We start from the raw sequence: 22,373 nt of genomic DNA on the forward strand, positions 1-22,373 counted from the left end.
TACAAAACTAAACACACATTTAAATCACATACAATCTTAACATTTTTTATTAATAATCTACAATGTCGAATATATGAATATTTTCATTGTTGAACATGTGTGTTTCATTAATTGCTCAAATACAATCTTTAGTCATTTATGTAAGATATTAGAGTCATTGCACTTAAGTAAATTTTGGAAAAGATGAACACAAAAATCTCTCTTGAAATGCGAGATATGGTGTTGATCTTGTGAAATCTTTATAGGGTTCTTTGGAATATAAGGTCTTCATGTCTTATAATTTTTTAAGATAAACTAATCAAAACATTCAAAACAACTGAAAAGTATTTACTAATTATTTTTTATGAGTGTTGAAATTGCTTGAAATTGCTCCATGGCTTCCCCCATAGGCTCATTTTGTGATAAAACATAGAGGGTTATAGTTGACATCTCTCTTAAAGTCATCCTAGATGAGTCATGGAGCCCATAATTTCTGTGAAGTTATTCTAATTGACTGGTAAATATGATTTTTGTCAAACATAACATATTGTTAAATCTTGCAACTTCCCAACACATTTACCACCAATGTACGTGGATGTTATACAAGTAGAGCGAGCAATATATGAGTTTTAATACTCATACATTAAGCATAATGCAGCTGTAATTTTTCTTTTGCTAATTTTTCTGTCCATGTCATTCATTGTTGTTGTAGCTAAGGCATATAAATAACACTTACGTTTAGTAAGTGATAAATAAATAAAAATCTTGACAATGATAATTCCTAAAATAATGAAAGATATAATAGTAAGGTCTACACTCATATTAATCAAACATAAAAAGTCCAAAAATTAACATAATAATCATACATTGCGATTCTCATAAAAGTCGCGTAAATAATTAACCCTACAACTAGGTGTCATCGATATAAAGAACTCTTTTATAGTCAATTCTTCAAACAACTTTATGGAAAACAAGTAAAAGGTCATGTTTTCATAAATATCTGTAGTTCATTTCAATATTCTCATAAATTGTTGAATAAAATTTGCATGTGATGTCCTAGGCTCATTAGTGCATAAAACTAATTAAGAAATCTGGCTTCTTATGAAAACTGCACTACTTTCCTTTTTCACAGGTCTAGGACGTTTGAAAAGACTACTAGATCAAACTTCGTTTAGTTTGGGAGTGAACGCTTCATTTGAGTTAGCAGTTTGCTCGACATTTACATGCTCAACTTTGATGGTGTGTACTCTCACTTGGTGCCCATGCATGATCACCTGCGCCCAAGATTCCACCAAACATTAGGTTCAACTTTTCATCAAACTCAGAGTTCAATGTCACTAAACTTGTCCTTCTTGGCAGTTAGCACAACCTACAAATTAATTGATAGTTGATATGTTAATATTATTGAGATGACATCAAAAAAAATGAAAAGCATTCAATGTTTAATAACTTTTACCTCCATTCTCTCAGTCCACCATTTGTCTGAAATATCAATGATTCGCTTTATAGGATTTCAACCTAATCCCATGGAACCTCTCTTTAACTCCATCCATATTTTTCAATCATTTTTTAACTGAACTCATTTATTTTTCAGTTGCATTATATCATATTCTTTTTCACTGTTTTTCTTAAACTCTTTTATAATATTCTGCTATCGTTTCTTGTTAAAATAGGCGGTTGACCTATATCTCGATTCCATGTACTTTAGGCAGAGATCGCAAAAGATTAACTTCACATCTTTATTGCATATACCAGACGATCCGATTTCTTTCGTTTTACCCATCACCACTACTAGCATAAAAAGAACTAATTAATGTAAATTTTTACAAACAATAACTGAACTCATCGAAACATAAATTAGCCAAGAAAGCAATCTAGAACTTCCTAACCCTTTCTCAACATGTCACAAAAGTGATAGTAACAAATTCTAAATCCCAACAATAAGCAAGGTAACGAAAAGTAAACATTTGAAAGCCCCTAGCTTGCAAGATAACAAAAAATATTTGGAATCTAGCAGAATAGTATGTGTTGGGTCAACTCCTTTTTCTAAATTGAAATGTAACTAGCCTCAATTTTTCAATCATTTCAATTTAGGGCATCCTCATCCATGCAACCAAAGGACCCTGTGAAAGATTTATTAGAACAAAACTGTAGAATGCGGATGAGCGACGGCTGCATAAGGATGACAGTGCGCCTAATTAAGCTCATGTATTCAATAAATCATGTGCCACATAATTAACTACTGTGGCAAAAAGATCGGTTAAGGAATTTATGAACTGAAGCATCCAATATAGAAAAGGCATAGATCACATAGCAGAAACTACTCCATGGAATAACTCGACATAGCTCAAGAGTAATTACACATGTATTAGCAACATCCCATACACATAGGTTCCTACCGATAGTCCTTGAGTTACCAATGATAGGAATCACAAACAACATGGAACAAACCAACAAGAATATACCATCAATCAAAGCCCTCAAAGGAATGCACTATCAATGAAGCCCTCAATTTCATTAAACTATAATCAAACAGTTCTACTGGAAAAATGAATTAGGCTTCTCCCCTCATCAAAAAATAATTAAAATAGCCCTGCTAACTATGATCGTGATGGGAAATTGTCTAATGCAATTAATTGGTTGGTATATATATGTGTCATGGCTTGGTTCCCAACCCTGCTTTGGCATTACATACCACACGTTTCAAGTGTTTTAGCATGAGTATGCTTAACTATGGAGTTAATTCAAAAACTCATGGAAAATTTACATACATGCCACACAATTCTTATGTATTTACATATTTAATACACAAAACTTCTCACATTTGCCTTTATAACACCTTGGTGCCATAAGCTTATGCATGAGAAGTATGTAAATGGTATGCATGTAAATATAAATGTTTAGTTTTTAAATGTGTAAATACATAAGCATTAGTGTTATGCATGTAAATGCCCTACAACTCAAATCATCACCCCATCCATGGCCATGCATGACCTCAACCCAAATACCCTTGCTTAGGAGTTGGCATCTTTTCCAATAAACTTATATATGAACTAGGAAGCTGGGATCGAAAGCCAGAGCTATAAGCATCCACACTCATTTCAGCTAGTATAGTGCATTACAGACCCATTTCTCAAAAAACAAAACTAAACTTCACATGAATTTCACAGGCCACTACAGAAAAAATCAAAGGCCATCACAGATCATATTTCTCCAAAAATAATTTTAATTTTCTTCATCGTAGAAAAACTGAAAAGAGTAGAAACAACATAAAAAATCGAAGGTGTTTACAGGATAATCATTATAGTAAAAATCTAAGGTCATCACAAAAAAACATTTCTCCATATTTATCCAAACTTCAAAAAAATCTCATTAAATTTCTCCATCACAGAAAAAATCATAGAGCTCGTTGAGAAAGACAAACCACTTTTGTGTTTGCATTGGTCGATCTTGTTTATAATCGTCCAATCTGGTTTAATTCTAACAAAAAAATTTTAATTTACTTTTTTTTTGTTCATTATGTTTAATTCCCAATTGAAGGTGATCACATACCGGATTTTTCTAACAAAGGACTCCAAATTTCTCTGTCATAGAAAAAGCGCAAGAGCAAAAATCGCAAAAAAAATCAAAGGCATTCACATGAAAGATCGATTGCTCGAAGCCATGCACAACAAAAAATTAAGGCCATTGCAAAAATCCACAAAGGTCAGTGAGACAGAGGAACCACGAACCACACAAAGCAAATACTAAAGGTAAATGAAAGAAGGTACCGTAGGATGAAGGAAAGCAAATGAAGAGAAAGTAGAAATTGAGCTCTCGCCACAGGTACCAGAGGACGAAAAAAATCCTAAGGGCTCGATCATTTTTAGCTGGGCAAACCATGGAGTATGGGGCAGCATAGGAATTTTGGTATTCCCAATAATCAATCACTTTTTAGTTCAGCGGATATGCGAGGACGACGGGATTCCTTAGTTCATTTAAAAACGCACTCCCGCCGCTCTAGGCTCTAACCATAAGCATGTAATGATGTTTTTGTGCCGCGCCACGACTAAATCTTCTTTTGCTTCTACCCAAAATCATGTTTGCTTTCTAGAAGATCGACTCGGCGTGATTAAGGGATAGTGCCAAGAATGAGATGAAGCTTGCTTTTTGGAGAAGGCTGGTTTTAACACGATCTTTGACAAAGTTGCCAACTCCATTTCCTTAGAAGTCCAAGATTGTAGCTAGTCACAAGTTTTTGTAGTTATCTTGGTCGAGTTAATTCTTGGCTAGTTGTTGTATGACAAATTATGGGGATAGGAGTTATTCGCCTAATGTGTTGCTATACCTTGTTCATATATTTTTTCTTTGTGATGAGTAAGACTGGAGCCTTCTTCGTATGATATTAGTAATGAACTTTTATATTTTGGTTCTATGTAATTATTTCTTCTACGAGTGTTATTTAACTTGTGTGTGGGTTGTGTTTACTGCTATCTTTGCTTTTTATTTTCTTATTTTGACTCCCTGACATAAACATTTAAGCAATATAAATAAAGATATTATTTTGTAATGATAGAAAGAGGATTTGATTTTAATCTATGAATTTTTAATATTTATGGTAGATGTGACATATGTCTTCAGATTACCTTTTTTCCTTCCTATAAATAGCCTTTAGGCCTTTATGAATTTCATATGTTTTTGTTGCTCTTCTTACTTGCCTACCTCCTTTTATTGATCTGATTATTTCTATTCATGGAGGCCTGATTTATAAAGTGCTTTGACGTGAGCATGACCTTCTCGTTCATCTCAAGGGACACTTAAATAAGGAAGGACCTAAACTGGTCACAATTCAGCGATTTCCTTATTCTGGTAAAGTGATTTATAAATTGCTTTGACGAGCTTTAGTGTCCTTTGATACTTGGTAGGGCACAAAGTCATTTATAAGCTAAGGTCTTGAATTTTTCCCCTTGGACAAACATTCACTTCAAATTTACATGGTTTCCTTACATGAAACAACTCATGGCTGCTGATATTGATCATTTTCTTAGGTTGGGTTGACTACTTTTTCTGACTAAGTAGATCATGATCAATGACCAAAAATGACAAAATCACAGGGATTTGATTGGGTTTGTCATTATTCTCTTACAATTCGCTATAAGCTTAAGGTGGTAAAATTAATTAATCTACATTATAATTTAAATCTTAATTGTTGCTACTATACACTTGAGCTATCAGCTTTTTAATTACTAGCCTTGATTGAAAATGTGCCCCTTGTTGTTAAGAGAAATTAACCACAAGTGTTTGCACCTATGGGAAAACTTGAACTTCTGATCTTAGAAGTCCTAGCAAAATTATGTGAAATCTCTGTGTGGTGTCTTATCTGTTGTTTCATCTACCTTTTGAAAATTTGAACCTCGCAATAAACTCCTCTCTATCATTTCGTTTTCATTTATTTCGAGGGAGACCGGGGCTTTCATTTTTCGAGCCCACATTGCGGTCCCACTTATTTGTTCTCTAGTCTCTATAGTTCCTGGTAACAATTTTTTGTTGTATTATAGTTATTTATTCAATGTGTTTGAAATTTGCTTTATCTGGTTAGAAAGGTTTTAGATATTATGGGAGGTTTTAACATAAGTTCCAACTAGCAACCTTCAAGGTTTGTCATTGGACTGACATCATTCATCATTAACAAACTTGATGCTTTTTATAAATACTGATATTAGAGTTCAGGTATATGTCTAATAAAAAATTTAAAACTAAACATGCTTGCAAATGCAAGGTGCAATAATTTGGAGTGGATGAATCACTATTGAAATAGCTTGATGACAAGTATTTAGTAGTTGTAATCTGATCCTATTTTAGAAGAAAAGATTGTTATTTATCCTTTGAATGTTTTATCAATGATTCCAATGAGTATGTAGTATTGCAAGTGGCTTTCATAAGGAGAAACTTCTATTTTGTCCAGAATGATGTTTGCTGTCATGAATTATCATATTTTTTTCCTTCAATTTTTTTTATGGCATGTTCATAGGTACAAGTGAAACAGAAGTTTTTGATGAGAAAAGTCCTTCGGGTAATGACTATCTAGCTGAGGTGAGAAAGCAAATTAACAAAATTTTTATGAGAAAAGTCTCTTTGCATATAGTTTGAAGACTAGCGTTTATTAGTTACTCTTGGAATACTGGATTACATTGATGAGGAAATGATGCTATCCTTCCATGTGATAACGCACTTGTCCTCTTTTGGCTGTAACCGGAAGAGTAAAAACTCCATAATCAGAGGCCTAATTGATCTTGGCCTGTGAAATAACAAATTTATTTTATATTCGGTTACTTCTGCATCTGAAATCATGATTATATACCCTCTATAGGCTTCAAAAAGAGTTGATTTGCCCTCCGATTAGTATTAGAGATTTTTGATGCTCCTAAGTTAGCTTGCTGATTTAGACGGCAGACTTCTGAGTATTGATGCCCATGTGAAAAGAAGGTTTCAAATTTTGTTTCTAGATCAGGAAGAAATTTTTTTAAAAAATAAAATTGTTATTCCCAAATATGCACTATGCTTCAAATGAAGAGGCACAAATGAAAATTTATCACGGATCACTGGACCTATCATATGGGTATTTTCTACTTCATCATATTGTTATCAGTAATTTCTTTCCGTTATATTGTAATCTGTCTGTCATTGTAATTATCACATCTGTACTCATTTAATTATCTGATGATAATATCTTGCTTAAAAAAAATTAGGTTTCAGAATTAGCTCTACATTGATGTTTCAACTTATAAATGAGATAAAACATTTATTTGCATGGATGCAATATATTCAACTGATTATGTTTCATTTCTTATACATTCTATTTACCTTTGTTGTCTTTTTATTTCTCAATGCACTTGATAGGTGCTACAAGTGCTAAGTATAACACTCAGTTGGCACCTGTCATATGGGCAAGCAGTGGTGCAGTAGAGGGCACGACTCAGTCAGACTTAATTTCCACCAGCATTCATCTTGATTTGCACGAATCAGAATCAAGCAAATGGAGAATTGATCTCTCTCAACCATCGCATGTGGAAACACCCAGTTCAATTTAATTTTCATTCATATCCATAACATAGGGAAACATACATAATTAATTCACGAAATATATATAGATTTGTTAAATATTTAAACGTGTAAATTTATATTTTTTGTGCTAAACGTGCCCTTAATGAATCTTTTGTTTTGATCCATATAGAGGATGATAAAGAATTGTCTACAATACTTGTTGATGATGTCTTTTTTGTGTGCATCATAGATGCATAAATGTATAGTTTTCGTAAAAAAAAATATTCAAAGTCCACCAAAATCCTTACATGTCAAAAGTTGTACAAATTAAACCGCTAGGCTAAGTGCTCTATTGCACTTTACTCCTTCCTGAAATCAACAACATACAAGAATAGGCTACAAACTTACTAAAATAATCTTTGTTAAAGTTAAATTTAATAGAAGAAAAGGAACAAAAATATGCATACTCATCCACGACTCGTATGACTAACAACATCACAAAATAAACATGTTGTAATTACTTAAAATGGGTAAAGGAAAGGTATAGAAGTAGTAATTAGTAGCAAATAAACTATATAGCACATGTTTCATTAAATTATTGCATAATCATGTGAATATTCTTTATTTGCTTCATACTCATTATTTCTTATTTTAGGAATATCATTTGTACTTGTATAGATTTTGACTCAATTCATTTATGTGTGGTCACCAAGCCTGTTTGCTTCAACAAACACTGTTAAAATTTGGTTATCTTCTAACATAATAATTATCAACAACCCCCCTTGATACCAAAATGTTTGTGCTAATCTCACTGTCAAGAGTTGAGAATTCTATAATTTTTATGTCATCTTTATTTGTGTAGGTCATCAGTATCATATTTTATTGATATTTTTTTATCATTTTACTTATTAAAATCCTCTCGTATGCATTTAAAGTTATATGAATATGCATGCTAGCAATTTAGTTAATAAACTTGCCTAAGAATATACCGAAGTCATTAAAATCATTAGTATCTGCTCAAAGATTATTTTCTATAACATATGCAGATATTTGAGAATATGCGTAAAATTGTAAATACAATTTTTTTCAATATATTAAAATTTAGTCATTTGTAAATATTTTCTTCTTAATTTAGAAAATGATTATGTCACCTTAGTTGGTAGAACTAAATGAGAGAACGAGAGAATGAGAGACAAAAAAGACTAGGAGGCAGTCTCGCGTGCATCAAAAAAACGTGCAATGACACTCTACGTCGAAGCCGAAGGAGGAAGCCTTTGTGCTAAGTGTCTCAACATCTTTTGTGTGTGGCAGTGTTCTGTCAAAGCTTGCACTGAAGAAGACTCGGGAGAACGTTTGCTATTTTTGACTTGATTTGTGCCAGAGATCAGACTGTGCAACTTTAGTGTTGGGTTGTCTACGAGATGGAAGAGGAAGCAGTGCACCCTTAGGGTTTTTTGCATGCGGTTGCTTGAAGGAGAAGGGGACAAGTCTAGCAGTACCATCCTCTATGCGTGAAGGAATAATAGGAAGGAGGAGGCAAGGGCACTTGAGCGGCTTTAAGGAAGGAGTCGAGTCGAAGGGATTGTGTTTCATGTGAGAAATAAGGTATGTTCATAATTTATGTTTTTATTTTATTAAAAAAGAAATATATTTTATTTATTTAATTTGATATTATTAGTTTATATAAACCTTATAAATTAATAATAAGGATTAAGGCGTCAAGTAATCAAATTAAAGGAAATGGAAGAATAAAATCGATCGGTCAAATAAGTTCTAGTAAGGTAAGTTTAAGGTTAAGTTTTAATTTGAGATTTTACATATTTAATTAAAAGTATTAATTATTATTTTATTGATAAATAACAAAAGTAGAGAGGGATTTCTGTATTGGAAATTGAGGAAAAGTGCCTGCAGTGCAAGATGAGGTAAAAATTTATGTATTTACTTTTGTATTTTATTTTAATTAAATGTCATTAAGTAAATGTTAAGTTTCATGAGTTAGAATCAATGATTAGATTTGAAAGAGCATTTGATTTTAAAAAGATGAGTCGGAAAAAATATTTTTTTACTTATTTATATTCAAGTCATTTATTTTAAATTTATGATCCTTATATATCTACCTTTAATTGATATAGGTGATAATTGAAGAAAGTAAATTGGAGGATTAAGCTTTTAAAGTGGTCTTTGAAAGATTAATGTGGGTAATTATATTTCTAAATTTTAGTAATATTCATTATTTCTAAATATATTTCTCATTTGATTTATGGTTTATGCTAGTGATTTAAATTACAATATATTCTTCATATTGTTAGATAGAAAAATATGTATGTTAAATAATTGCACAATTTTTTTTTATAAAGTGATTAGATTTTTGCATGACATTTAAATTTTAATAAATGTGCATATATTAGATTATTATATGACTTTTATAATATTGATAGGGGACACTGTTATACTTGCTCGCACAGATATTTACTGCCATCTCAAACTTTTGTGTAATTTAGATCATTAACTTTTATGTCGACAGAAGAATATCGACCAGGGGTGAGTAGACAATTTACCGTCTCAGACTATCATGTAATTGAAAATGAACTATGACAACGGGAGAACATCGGCTATTTCTGCACTTCAGTGTGTCAATGGGGTATGTATCGGTCAGAGATATGTTAAGTTATGTATAGATGTTGTTTTTTAGATGAAGGTAAAGTTAAAGTGTAAGAAATATACTGAAGCTTAAGGGATTATATGTTGAATAGTAAAGTAAAAGTTGATGCATGTAGAAATATTTAGATTTCATTCATGAGTATATTCAGATTTCTTCCATGAGTAACTAGCATGAATATATGATCAAAATTATTAAATAATTTTCAAGAAAATATTAGAAAAGATCAACATATATATTACCTTATTTTTTTGTGGGTTATTGTAGTTTAGAAATATTATTGTTTCATTTTATTATTTTGAATAACTCATTATTAATTTTTTAATATTTTTCAATTTTTAGTTATTTAATCAAAGATGAATATTGGAGGAGAGAATATTTACAGAAGACAAGATCAGCGATTAAAATTTTTTTCTTTAGTGTATTTGGATTGTAAATTATTAGTGATAGAAAGTAAAAATAAAAAAAATTAATTTTTCTGTCCGACCATCCATTCTTGCATTAGCGGGTTGAGTTATGATAAAAGTGGTATCAAAGACAAATTATGTTTTAATCCTAGTAAAAAAAAGTCATTATGTTGATTGAATTAAGTTATAAATTATATAAATTAAAATTTTAACTGCATCTAATTAGAATATTTTGTTATATTTCAGAATTATGGATGATCAGGAGAAATAAGTCGAGCATGATAATGTTGGAGTTGATATCCCCCAAAAAATAATGGTTTGTACTAATGTCTTTTATAATATCATGAATGTTATAACACAACTTATCAGGAAGTATCACCCTCAGATCAGTTGTAGTGGGCAACACAGATAAATTAATACTTAAAATTTCGCAAATGAATTAATACTTAAAATTTTCTTAGGATATGAGACTGCTATTTTTTTAAGAGCAAGTGAGCTAGTGGAAGCTAAAAACTAGTTGATGAGGGTGAAAAAAGTTATAGACGGTATGAAATGTCTAACAGAGATGAGAGTTGCTCTTGCTACGTTTGTCTTTGATGGGGAAGTAAAGAAATGATGACTAAAGAAATTGCAGAAGAAATTTAGTGATAGATTTAGCCACCTTGTACAATGGGAGGAGTTTCTGAGAACCTTTAGAGATGGTTTGTACCAATATTAGCGCACCCGCGCTTGCTTCATAGCGCACCCGCGCCGCTTCCACTAGATTCTTGTGCACCCTTGCCCGACATGAGCGCACCCGCACCTTGCTTTGCCAAAACGCAATGCACCCAGGCCATGGCCGCACCCTCTCCCCATGCGCAAAATACAATTTTAGGAAGATTCCTTGCCTTTAGAGGAGCCTAGCTGTAAATACACCTCTTGGAACGATAGGAGAGATCTTGTGACTGCTAGAGGCTAGAATTTTGTTTGAAAAGGGGGTTTTGTGAGTGCCTTGGAGGTTTCTCTGCTTCCTCCTTGAGGGAGTACGGTGAGGATTCTTTCTGCTGTGGAGAGTAAAATTTGTGATTGTAAGTTTTTCCTTTCGTGTATTTGGCTTTCTTCGATGGTTTTAATGAATTGTTTCTTGTTATTTCATCTCATGTCTTGTAGCTAAGTCTCTTTCATGCTTCCGTGATGTAAAAGTAGGTTGTTTTTCATGATTTTTCAGGCATGCGTTTTCCCCATAACATTTCCTGTGCTTGTAATGCATGAATATTTTTGTGTTAACTTTATGCACTTAGTTCACTCTTGATCTGACCAATTAGGATGTTAAAAATATTTATGATCTAGGACTTCTAACTATCGCCTAAAGGAACAAGTAGGTCAACACATGAAAACCTAGTAGAATAGGCATGTTTCTATTAGGGTTTTGTAACCTAGATAGGAGATTAAAATAGTCCTGGAAAACACTGCATGGTTAAGTCCCACTTAACCCTAATATGGTTTCCAAACATAGACATAGGCTAAAAAGAACTTTGTCATTGGTAGACAACTATCACATAGGAGACTTATTCGAAGAACCACGAAAACACACTATACCTGAGTCACAAAAGCATGAATTCTATCCCCTTTGAAGGACACTCAAAACTCGTGCTTCCAGTGTTTCTCTTGTTGTTTGATTTACTTACTATTTTGCGTAGGATTGTAGGATTTTATTCTTACATTTGTGATCATATCAAACTAGGTTTCTTAGGTTAGTAAACTAAAAATTCAGCTGTCAGAATTACTTTTTAACCCTTTTTTCGTAGGATAGATACTTGGACTAAAAAAATTGTATATTACTTGATACGTTTACTTGCGTGCTTGGCCAACTTACCTCCCAACAACTTTTCGGCCATCCGGCACAAACTCTTCGGAGGATCTAATGATAAGAAAATAAAATCATATGTTGATTAAGTTAATAGCCAATTTGACAATAGCACTACAAAGCTCTGCGCTAAGTGTGGGAAGCTACATCGTGGGAAATGTTGATTTGGTTCTAATGTATGTTACTTATGCAGACAACCTTGACTTCAGATGAGAAATTGTCCTAATTCTGCTCAGAGATCTATACTAAATGCTAATTCATGTAGGGATTCAACTCAGAGAAATTTTCAGGAGAGATCTACTTTTAGAAGTGGTCAACAGAGGATGACAAAAACTGGTATAATAACTCATAAGAAATAACCAAGGGCGAATATTCAACTAAGAGTCTATTACTTAACTCTTCAAGAGCCTTGAAGAACCGGTTGCTATTAATGCTCTTGCTAATTGAGTTTGATGAGTGTATTGTCATATAGATGTCATGCTTGTTATCTCGTGTCGAGTAATTCTCTAGTTATGTATTTCTGTTTTAGAGGTTGTGTGTTTTCAGTTATGTTCTACTGTTTCAGATGTGATGTTATCTTAATTAGGTTATGTGTTTCGAATATTTGAGATTTATTGGTTGAATTATCTTTCATTTAAATATTGAATTTATCATATATATTTTTGTTATCACTTAACAGGAATTAGACTTGAAGATTTTTTTATAGTTCATGTTTCATCTGCATAATAACTAGCTTTTGTTAAGATCATAAATTTTGAAGATGAAATTTTATAAGGAGGAAAGATTGTAATTATCAATAATAATAATAATAATAATAATAATAATAATAATAATAATAATAAATGAAAAAAAGAGAAATTTTAACTTTAGGACAGATCGAAACATCAACTATCTCACGGTTACTTCTTAAGAGATGGATGCCTCATTCAAATGAGAGGGAGGAACTAGACGAGAGGATGAGAGGGAGACAAAGAACGAGGAGTAGGAAGAGGGTGAGGGTTTTGAGACCTAAAAGGCATTCTCGTGTGCGTCAAAAAAACAAGGTTCAATGACACTCTATGGAGAAGTCGAAAGAGTAAGCCACGATGAAATGCTCCTCAACGGCTTTTGTGTGTGGGGTTGTGGTGTGTTGAAGATAGTACTAGAGAAGACTCGGGAGAATGCTTGTTATTTCTGAAGCGAGTCGTGCAAGAGATCAGACTATGAAACTCGAGTGTGGGGTTGTCTACTAGAAGGAATAGGAAGCAGTGCACCCTTAGGGTTTGTTGCTGCAGTTGGTTGAGGGAGGACACAAGTTGAGCAGCATCATCCTCTCTTAGCGAAGGAAAAATAGGGAGGAGGAGGAGAAGGAAACCGACAAGCTTAGAGAGCCGAACCGAAGGAAATGTGATACCAGAGTTAACCTTGACAACAATAGGAAAGGTAAATATTATCACTGAAAATCTAATATAGTCTTACAAACAACCAACTGAAATAGGTAATAGCAATAATCACGAGATCAAAAATTAAAAGTAGTAACTGACACGATACAAACACTCAACGAGAGTGAATCTCGAGGTGGTGGTGGTGGTGGTGGTTGGTGAGGGTTTAGAAGCTGGAGTCTTAAGAGATGGATGCCTCATTCAAATGAGAGGGAGGAACTAGACGAGAGGATGAGAGGGAGACAAAGAACGAGGAGTAGGAAGAGGGTGAGGGTTTTGAGACCTAAAAGGCATTCTCGTGTGCGTCAAAAAAACAAGGTTCAATGACACTCTATGGAGAAGTCGAAAGAGTAAGCCACGATGAAATGCTCCTCAACGGCTTTTGTGTGTGGGGTTGTGGTGTGTTGAAGATAGTACTAGAGAAGACTCGGGAGAATGCTTGTTATTTCTGAAGCGAGTCGTGCAAGAGATCAGACTATGAAACTCGAGTGTGGGGTTGTCTACTAGAAGGAATAGGAAGCAGTGCACCCTTAGGGTTTGTTGCTGCAGTTGGTTGAGGGAGGACACAAGTTGAGCAGCATCATCCTCTCTTAGCGAAGGAAAAATAGGGAGGAGGAGGAGAAGGAAACCGACAAGCTTAGAGAGCCGAACCGAAGGAAATGTGATACCAGAGTTAACCTTGACAACAATAGGAAAGGTAAATATTATCACTGAAAATCTAATATAGTCTTACAAACAACCAACTGAAATAGGTAATAGCAATAATCACGAGATCAAAAATTAAAAGTAGTAACTGACACGATACAAACACTCAACGAGAGTGAATCTCGAGGAGGTGGAGGTGGTGGTGGTGGTTGGTGAGGGTTTAGAAGCTGGAGCGGAGGTGGAAAAGGCAATTGTCAAGCAGAAAACAACAAAGCAGTGGTTTCCTCGGGGTTAGACAGCAAGTAGACTGTTAGAATAGACACCAAGATGATTCTTATTGATGCAAAGAGGGGTATAAATACCCAATACAGGACATATTAATAAGGAAACATATAAAAATAGAATAAAAAAATAAAGGAAAGAAAATAAAAGCAAATAAAAGTAATTAATACAGAATTCTTTATTAATAAATATACTAATATTCTAATACTCCCTCTCAAGTTGATGCATAGATGTCGGTCATGTTCAACTTAGATTTGAACTCATTGAACAGTAGTCGAGGAAGATATTTTGTAAGAGTATCTGCCAGCTAACAACTAGATGGAACAAACAAAAGACAATTTTTCTTGGACTTGAGTTTTTCCTTAATGAAGTGATGGTGAATCTCAACATGCTTGGTGCAATCATGCTGAACAGGTTTGTGAGTGATGTTTATGTCGATCTTGTCATCACAACACAATTGTAGGGGAGTGAATACTTTCATACATAGTTCATGAAGCATGATACGTAACCAGAGAGTTTCACAAATTCCTAGGGACATGGATCGAAATTTGGCTTCTGCACTGCTTCGAGCAACTACAGATTGCTTCTTATTTTTCCACGTGATCAAGTTTTCCCACACAAATGAATATATTAATAGACGGACCCGATCCAATCTGTGTTTGTGTAAATTGCAATAGAACGAGAGGTGTGGCGGGAAAGAAATAAACTGAGCCCAGTGTCCCTTTTAAATAGTGGAGAATTCGGTGGATAGCTTGGACGTGGTACACATAGGAATCATGCATGAATTGACTGACTGTCCCAACTGCGTATCATATTCCTCAAGACGTTGATAGTGAGTCTTGATTACAGGAACTGCATTAGGAATATCAAGAGATTTTTCATTGGGATCCATCAAGATAGCCACTAGTTTGGACAAGAGAAGATTGTTATCTGTCAAAAGATCAATCACGTATTTTCTTTGGGACAGGCAAATACCCTTAGATAACCGAGCAACTTCCTTGCCTAAAAAGTACTGGAGAGATCCTAACTCCTTCATTTTAAAGAAAGTAACAAGTTTTTCATTCAGAGAATCCAATGTTGGTAGATCATCACCTAAGAGAACAATAGTGTCATCATAGACAATAAGGATAGCTACATAACCGCTGGAGAAATGTCGGAAGAAGAGAGTATAGTTCGCTTCAGCTTGAGTGAATCCATGGCCTATCACCAACTTTGTAAATTTCTCAAATCATGTTTGTGGTGATTGCTTCAATCCACAGGAATTTTTGCAGTCTACATGTTTGCCTCTAGGAAACAGTGGAGTCAAAGCCTGGAGGAAGAGTCGTGCATAGCTCCTCTGAGCGTCGTTCAGGAACACATTTTTTATATCAAATTGAAATGAGGTCCAATCTAGATTCACTACAAGGGATAAGAGGACCAAAATGGTATTTAATTTAGCAGGTGGAGCAAATGTCTCCTCATAATCAACTTTGTAAGTCTGTGAGCACCCTTTGGCAACTAACCGCATCTTGTTACATTCAAAAGATCCATTAGATTTAAACTTGTTGTTAAAAATCCATCGGCATCCCACTGTTTTTTAACTCTGAGGAAGACCAACAATGTCTCAAGTATGGTTCTGTTGAAGAGCATTCATCTCTTCCATGACTACAACTTTCCAGGCTAGACGAAGGTTGATAATTGGTCAAGACCATAGTAAATGCTCTGTAGGTTGGTGATAATCTGCGAAGAGAGAGATAGTTTGCCATGGGATAGAGAGAGTCAGTCTGATTGCGTACCTTACTAGAGGAACTGCCTTCCTCATTTGGAGTAGGAGCAGAGTTGGGGATGTTGTCTGGCGGGAATTCAGGGTTCAGCAAGGGGTTAGCGTCAGTTGGCAGATACTCTTACAAAATAATCAGGGTCTAGCAAGGGGTTGGGGATGTTGTCCGGGGGGAATTCAGGGTCCAGCAAGGGGGTTAGTGTCAGTTGGCAAATAATCTTACTCATCTAACTCCAAACTAGGTGCATCAGAATGAGTGTGTCTAGTGTAGACATGGAAAGTAAGAGGGTGTGCTGGTGAAATCAAAGGTCAAATGGAAAGAGGACTCCTTGGTGGTAGGAGAAGCGGGTGGAACCACAGGAATAGAGGGTTCCTCAATGGCAGGTGACGTGTGGGGAATATCCACATGAGTAGGGTAAGGATTAGTGTCCAAGAACTCTAGCTTCCCCTCATTGGAGGCCGAGTTAAGAAAGTAGGAAACACTTTCAAAAAAAGGAAATTTGCAGTCACATAGACCTTATTTGTGGTAGGGTCAAAACAATAATACCCCTTTTGAGTGGCAGAGTATCCAAGGAAAACACATTTTATGGATCTAGAATGAATTTTACTCCGAGTTGGGGTCGTATTTCGAACAAAGGTTGTGCATACAAAAATTTTGGTTTTTAAATTGGGAAAGAATCGATTGTTAGGAAAGTAAGATCTTAAGACGGCTAAAGGGGTATGGAAGTTGTGAACTTTTTGGGAAACTGTATTTATGAGATGAGTGGCAGTAAGAATGACATCATTTCAAAAACGTTTTGGGACATTAGTGTGAAACACAATGGAGCTGGTAATGTCGAAGAGATGTCGATTTTTTCTCTCGGCTACCCCATTATTTGAGTGTCGGTACATGAGCTATGATGGAGGAGCTCTGACTTACCTAGAATTCTCCTAATATAGAGTTAAAAAATTCATAATCATTGTCAATGCAAAGGACTTAAATAGGAGTTTTGAATTGGGTCAAAATGAAGGTGTGGAAGTTTTTAAAAGTGATCGCAGCTTCATAATTATTTCTTAAAATATATACCAATGTCATCTGATTGTGGTCATCAATCAAAGTAAAGAATCATCATTTATTAGTGTAGTAAGGAGTGCGAGAGGCTCCCTATAAGTCACAATGAATAAGAGAGAAAAGAACATAAGGTGTGTAATTGTGGGGTGAATAAGGAGCACGATCACGAGGTTTTTTAGCTAGTTGACAGGTTTCACATTTGAAATTAGAAGGATTTATATTATTAAATGTCAATGGATACAATTGTTTTAGATTGTGGAAACTAGGATGACCCAAATGACAGTTTAACAACATAATAGGACATTCAGTAAATTGAGATACACTATAACTACTTGGTGGAGTGTCATTGTTCTACGTGCTTCTTCTTGGAAGAAGTAGAGTCCACTAACCTGCTTAAGAGTTCCAATCATCCTCCCCGAACAACAAAGACACAGACATCAGAGGAAAAATGAGCGACGCATCAATATCATATGTCAGTTTACTGATAGATAAAAAATTACATTTCAGCATAGGTACATGCAACACAGATTCCAAAGTTAGTTAGACCTGTTGTTAAAACAACATGTCATTTACCAGTAATGAAACTTTGGGACTTGTCAGCAATTTTAATAGTATATTTCCCTAAGCAAGAATAATATGCCGAGAAGGCTTGAGAGCTTCCAGTCATGTGGTCCGTGACACCTGAATCAATGATTCATTGACTAGGAGCAAAACAAGTGAGTTCATAGGATTTGTACATTGACGAACGTGGGAGGTCGGCGGGTCGGAAGAGAGTGGATTGGATCCATGAAACTTGATTAAGTTCTCCATTTGACTTTTAAGAGAATTGGAGGTTTTTGGATCTTTCTAGGTAGAGGTCGGTTGTACTGTGTTGGATCCTGATGTCGTAGCAAGACCCTTGGTAGCGGAAGATTTTGCCAAGGGTTTGGATGTAGGTTTTTCGTGGAGCATCCAACACTTATCACGAGTATGGTTGGGTGTGTGACAAAAATTACATGTAGGATGACAAGCCCGGGGTTGAGCAGTATTAGAGACCAAGCTAGATGCCTCGACAGACGGAGTGGAAGTACCAAGCATGACAAGTCTCCGGCTCTCTTCGTGATGAATCTCAATGAAAGCAACCCGAGTAGAAAGGGTACTCCGACCAATGATATGGCCCTGGACTTCGTCAAGATCTTTGTTGAGGCCTCCCAGAAATTGGAACATGCGCTTCTTTTCTACAACTTTCTAGAAAAGAAATAAGTTGACCGGAGATTCCCAAGTATAGTCATAATATAGGTCGCATTCCATCCATAATGCAACTAGATCATTATAGTACTGGGTCACGGTCCTGGATCCTTGTTTTGCCTCACAGATTTTCTTAGATGCCTCAGATTTGATTGGAATTCCCTGCGCCTGAGTAGGTATCACGGACTGCAGTCCAGAGGGCACTAGCTAAAGGAATGAACATATATGATCGGCCAATAGAAGTCTCCATGGAGTTGATCAGCCATGACATGACCATGAAATTCTCTACTTCCCAATCTCCATATGCTGGGTCAGTTTTCGGAGGCTCGCGAATCATACCTGTGAGGTGACCGAACTTCTCGCGTCCTTTGATAAATAAAGACACGGCTTGGGACCATTGGAGAAAGTTACTACCATTCAACTTATGGTTTTCTGATCAAGAAATTGTAGATTTTCGGTCCTCTGGTTTGCAAGGGAGCAGAGGTTGGAATTGATCCTCCGATGTAATCAAGCATACCTGCTGAAGGTAATTCAGTTTTGGTTGAATCTGACATAATTCTGACAGAGCCAAAGGATATGTTTTTGTGATTCCGAGACATCGATGAATTCCAGTAGGGTCCCGGTAGATGGATACAACTTCAGGAATTCAGATATCTGCAGGATATCTTCAGGAAGATAAGCGGTCCTCACAGTTTCAGCGGTTGTTTGGTATCGCAGAAATAATACGGCAGTTGTTGGAAGGAAATAAAACAGCGGCAGGGAAAGAAATAAAACGCTGCTGTAGGAATTTTCTGTAGAAGCGGAAGGGAAAGAAATAAAACAACTGCAGTTGGAATTCAATAAAACAGCGCCAGGGAAAGAAATAGAACAGCTGCTCTTGAAACTTTCTGTAGAAGCGGCTGCTGCGTATGGCAGGGAGCTACATGGGAAGCCTTGAAATAGAAGATCAGCGATTGTTGAATCTTCCTGTAGAAATGTCACATGTAGGGCCAGGCAGACAAGGTCGGCGGCTAGGTGGCAGCTGCTGGAACTGGCAAAGGAGGTCGGCAGCTGCTGGATCTAGGGTTAGACTCTGATCTTATGTTAGAATAGAATGCAAGATGATTCTTATTGATGCAAAGAGGGGTATACCCATTATAGGATATATTAATAAAGAAACAAATAAAAACAGAATAAAGGAATAAAGGAAAGAAAATAAAAAGTAATTAATACAAGATCCTTTATTAATATATATTCTAATATTCTAACATAGACAATCAGGGGATGATGCATGAGGGCTGCCCAGGTTGATGGCAGCGAGGTGGAAGGGCAGAAATGATGGCAGCTGCAATGAGGATGCGTCCGGAAGCTAGCCGGCGGCTAGCTGGCCGGTGGGGGAGGCTATGAGGAAGGCTGGGAAGGGGAGGCAGTCTATTAGGAGGGTTGTGTGGGTTGTTGGGAAGATGGCGGCAAGGCTAGCAATTGTCTGGAGGTGTTAGCAGCGAGGATGGAGGATTGGAACGGTGATGTGGGGTGCGGTGGGCTGTCAAATAACTAAAGGAAGGATGTCTTTGGCAGGGCAGCGAGGAAAAGGGTTGAACAATGAGGAAACTATTGGAAAACAACAAAAAGACCACTATTAGCGCGGCAGCAAGGAGGAATGTAAGACAACGAAGCGGGAGAGATGTAGGGGTGTTTGGGAAGAATAAAGAGCACCTAAAAACCAAGATACAACTCTTGCAGGGAAGAAGAGACGTCGGCAGCTGTTCTAATACAAAACACATGAAAAACTAAACCTAGAGTTTTACGAAAATAAATATAAAATAATAAAATAACTAGGAGTGACCTAAAAGAACTGTTGACACCTCAACTGGGCCCCCACTTGGATCAGTTCAGTGTATCGTGCAACTTTGCTCGAGAGCTGTAGTGCCCCCTATCGCATTAGGTTTTTCATCCGGGCAGGGAGACTTAATTTTATGTTATTAGTTTATATTAAACCTTATGAATTAATAACAAATATTAAGGTGTCAAGAAATCAAATTAAAAGCAATGAGAGGATAGATTGATAAAATAAGTTCTAGTATGGTAAGTTTAAGGTTAATTTTTGATTTGAGATTTGATATATTTAATTAAAAATATTAATTTTTATTTTTTTTGGGATAAATGTTAGAAACAGGTAAGGAATGATTTTTGTATTAGAAATTAAGGAAAAGAGGTAAAGATTTATGTATTTATGTACGTATGTAAGTTAAATGTTAAATTTTATAATTTGGATTCAATGATTAGATTTGAAAGGACATTTGATTTAAAAATGATGATTATGAAAATATTTTATTTAATTAACTATATTTAAGTCAGTTATAGAAATAAGATCCTTGTATATGTACTTTTATTTGATATAGGTGATAGTTAAATAAAGTAAAAGGGAAGATTAAGTTCTTAAAGTTGTCTTTGAAAGTTTAAGGTGGGTAATTATATTTTTAAATTTTAGTAATATTTTATTATTTCTAAATGTATTTTTTATTTAAAGTATGCTCTATTCCCATGTTATTTAAATTACAACAGATTTTTAATATTAGTAGACAAGAAAATTTGCATGTCAATTAGTTGCACAATTATTTTCATATAAAATGATTAGATTAGTGTATGACATTTAGATTTTAGTAGTTGTCTATATGTTAGATTATTATATGTCCTTTAGATTCTAGTAGAGATACATTTATTCATTGATAGATAAATACAAACTATCTTATAAGAAAATAATGTATGCTTGAAAGAATGAAATGAAAAAGTGTTTGTATGAATGTCTTGTGTGTGCATGCTAAAAGGAGTTCATCCCCTTATGGTATTGATAATAGACGTCAATGTCCTCACATGTATAGATGTTTTCCTACTACCTCAGACAATTGTATAAGTTAGATCACTAAATAGTTGTGCTGATAGTAGAGTATCGACCAGTGGTGGGTAAACACCCCATCACCTTAGACAGCCGTGTAATTTGGATATTGAATCATTGTACCGAAGAGAATATCGGTTAGGAGAAGTAGTCATATTTTTGCCTCAGACAATAATGAAGATGTTTTGCATCCTGTTGTGTCGACGGGGTATGTATCAACTAGGGGTGTTTTAGGTATAGACAGTGCTCTTGAAACAGATGTAAAATTTAAGAGTAAAACATATAATAAATTTTAAGAGGTTGCATTTTGAAATGTAATGTAAAAGTTGATGTATGTATAAAAATTTAGATTTTTTTCATGGGCATATTTAGATTTCTTCCATGATTAAATATGATGAATATATGATTTAAATTATTAAATAATTTTCTAGAATATATTAAGAAAGATCAATATACATATTGCCTTCTTTTACATGGGTTACTATAGTTTAGAAATGTAAATTCTCCATTGGATTATCATGTATAACTCGTTATAATGTTTTAATATTTTTCAGGTTCAAGATTTTAAATAAAAGATAGATACTAGAGGAGCGATTGCTTACAAAAGACGAGATCGACAACCCGAAAGATAAACTTTTCTTTGTTAATTAAATTATTTTTTGTATTGGCTCTTCTAATTAATATTTGGATGGTAAACTGTTAGTGATAGAAAATAAAAATAGAAAATTTTAATTTCATCATCCGACCATCCTATTCTCATATTGGAAGTTTCAAGCCCTCCAGCCGGATCGTGACACATTTTAGACATTAATTGATTAGATCTGGAAAGAATAGAGAGTGAAATTACATAAGAGCATGGTATTGTGGTAATGCGAATGGAACTTACTTCATCGCAACGATTCTTCCCCGTTCAAGAAATGATTGTTTCTTGGGGCATTTACATATAGTACACAATTCTTATGTATTTAAATATCTCACACCTAAACATTCAAACTTACAAACATATCACTCAAATCATAATATAACATCTGGTATTGCCATTTTTAAAAGTCAAATACACCTTTTCATGCAAAGGTTTAAAGTGCACCAAAGTGTTATGTGTAAATATGAAGTTTAGGTTTGAGATATGTAAATACATAAAAATTGTTTACTACACATGTAAATTTCCCTTGTTTCTTTCCAAGAAATGACTGCTGTAT

At 34.8% G+C, this 22,373-nt stretch overlaps 1 protein-coding gene across 3 annotated transcripts in view; it reads left to right on the forward strand.

Moving 5' to 3' along the window:
- Positions 1–22,373, forward strand: part of LOC110018745 (epimerase family protein SDR39U1 homolog, chloroplastic) — a 129,485-nt gene that overhangs the window by 24,836 nt on the left and 82,276 nt on the right. For all 3 annotated transcript variants that reach the window (XM_020716158.1, XM_020716160.1, XM_020716159.1), the window contains one exon: positions 5,990–6,051. In XM_020716158.1, the coding sequence (XP_020571817.1) occupies positions 5,990–6,051 (62 nt within the window). The remainder of the gene's footprint in view (positions 1–5,989; positions 6,052–22,373) is intronic.

The sequence above is a fragment of the Phalaenopsis equestris genome, unplaced genomic scaffold (assembly GCF_001263595.1).
Source record: "Phalaenopsis equestris unplaced genomic scaffold, ASM126359v1 Scaffold000036, whole genome shotgun sequence".
Classification (NCBI taxonomy): domain Eukaryota; kingdom Viridiplantae; phylum Streptophyta; class Magnoliopsida; order Asparagales; family Orchidaceae; genus Phalaenopsis; species Phalaenopsis equestris.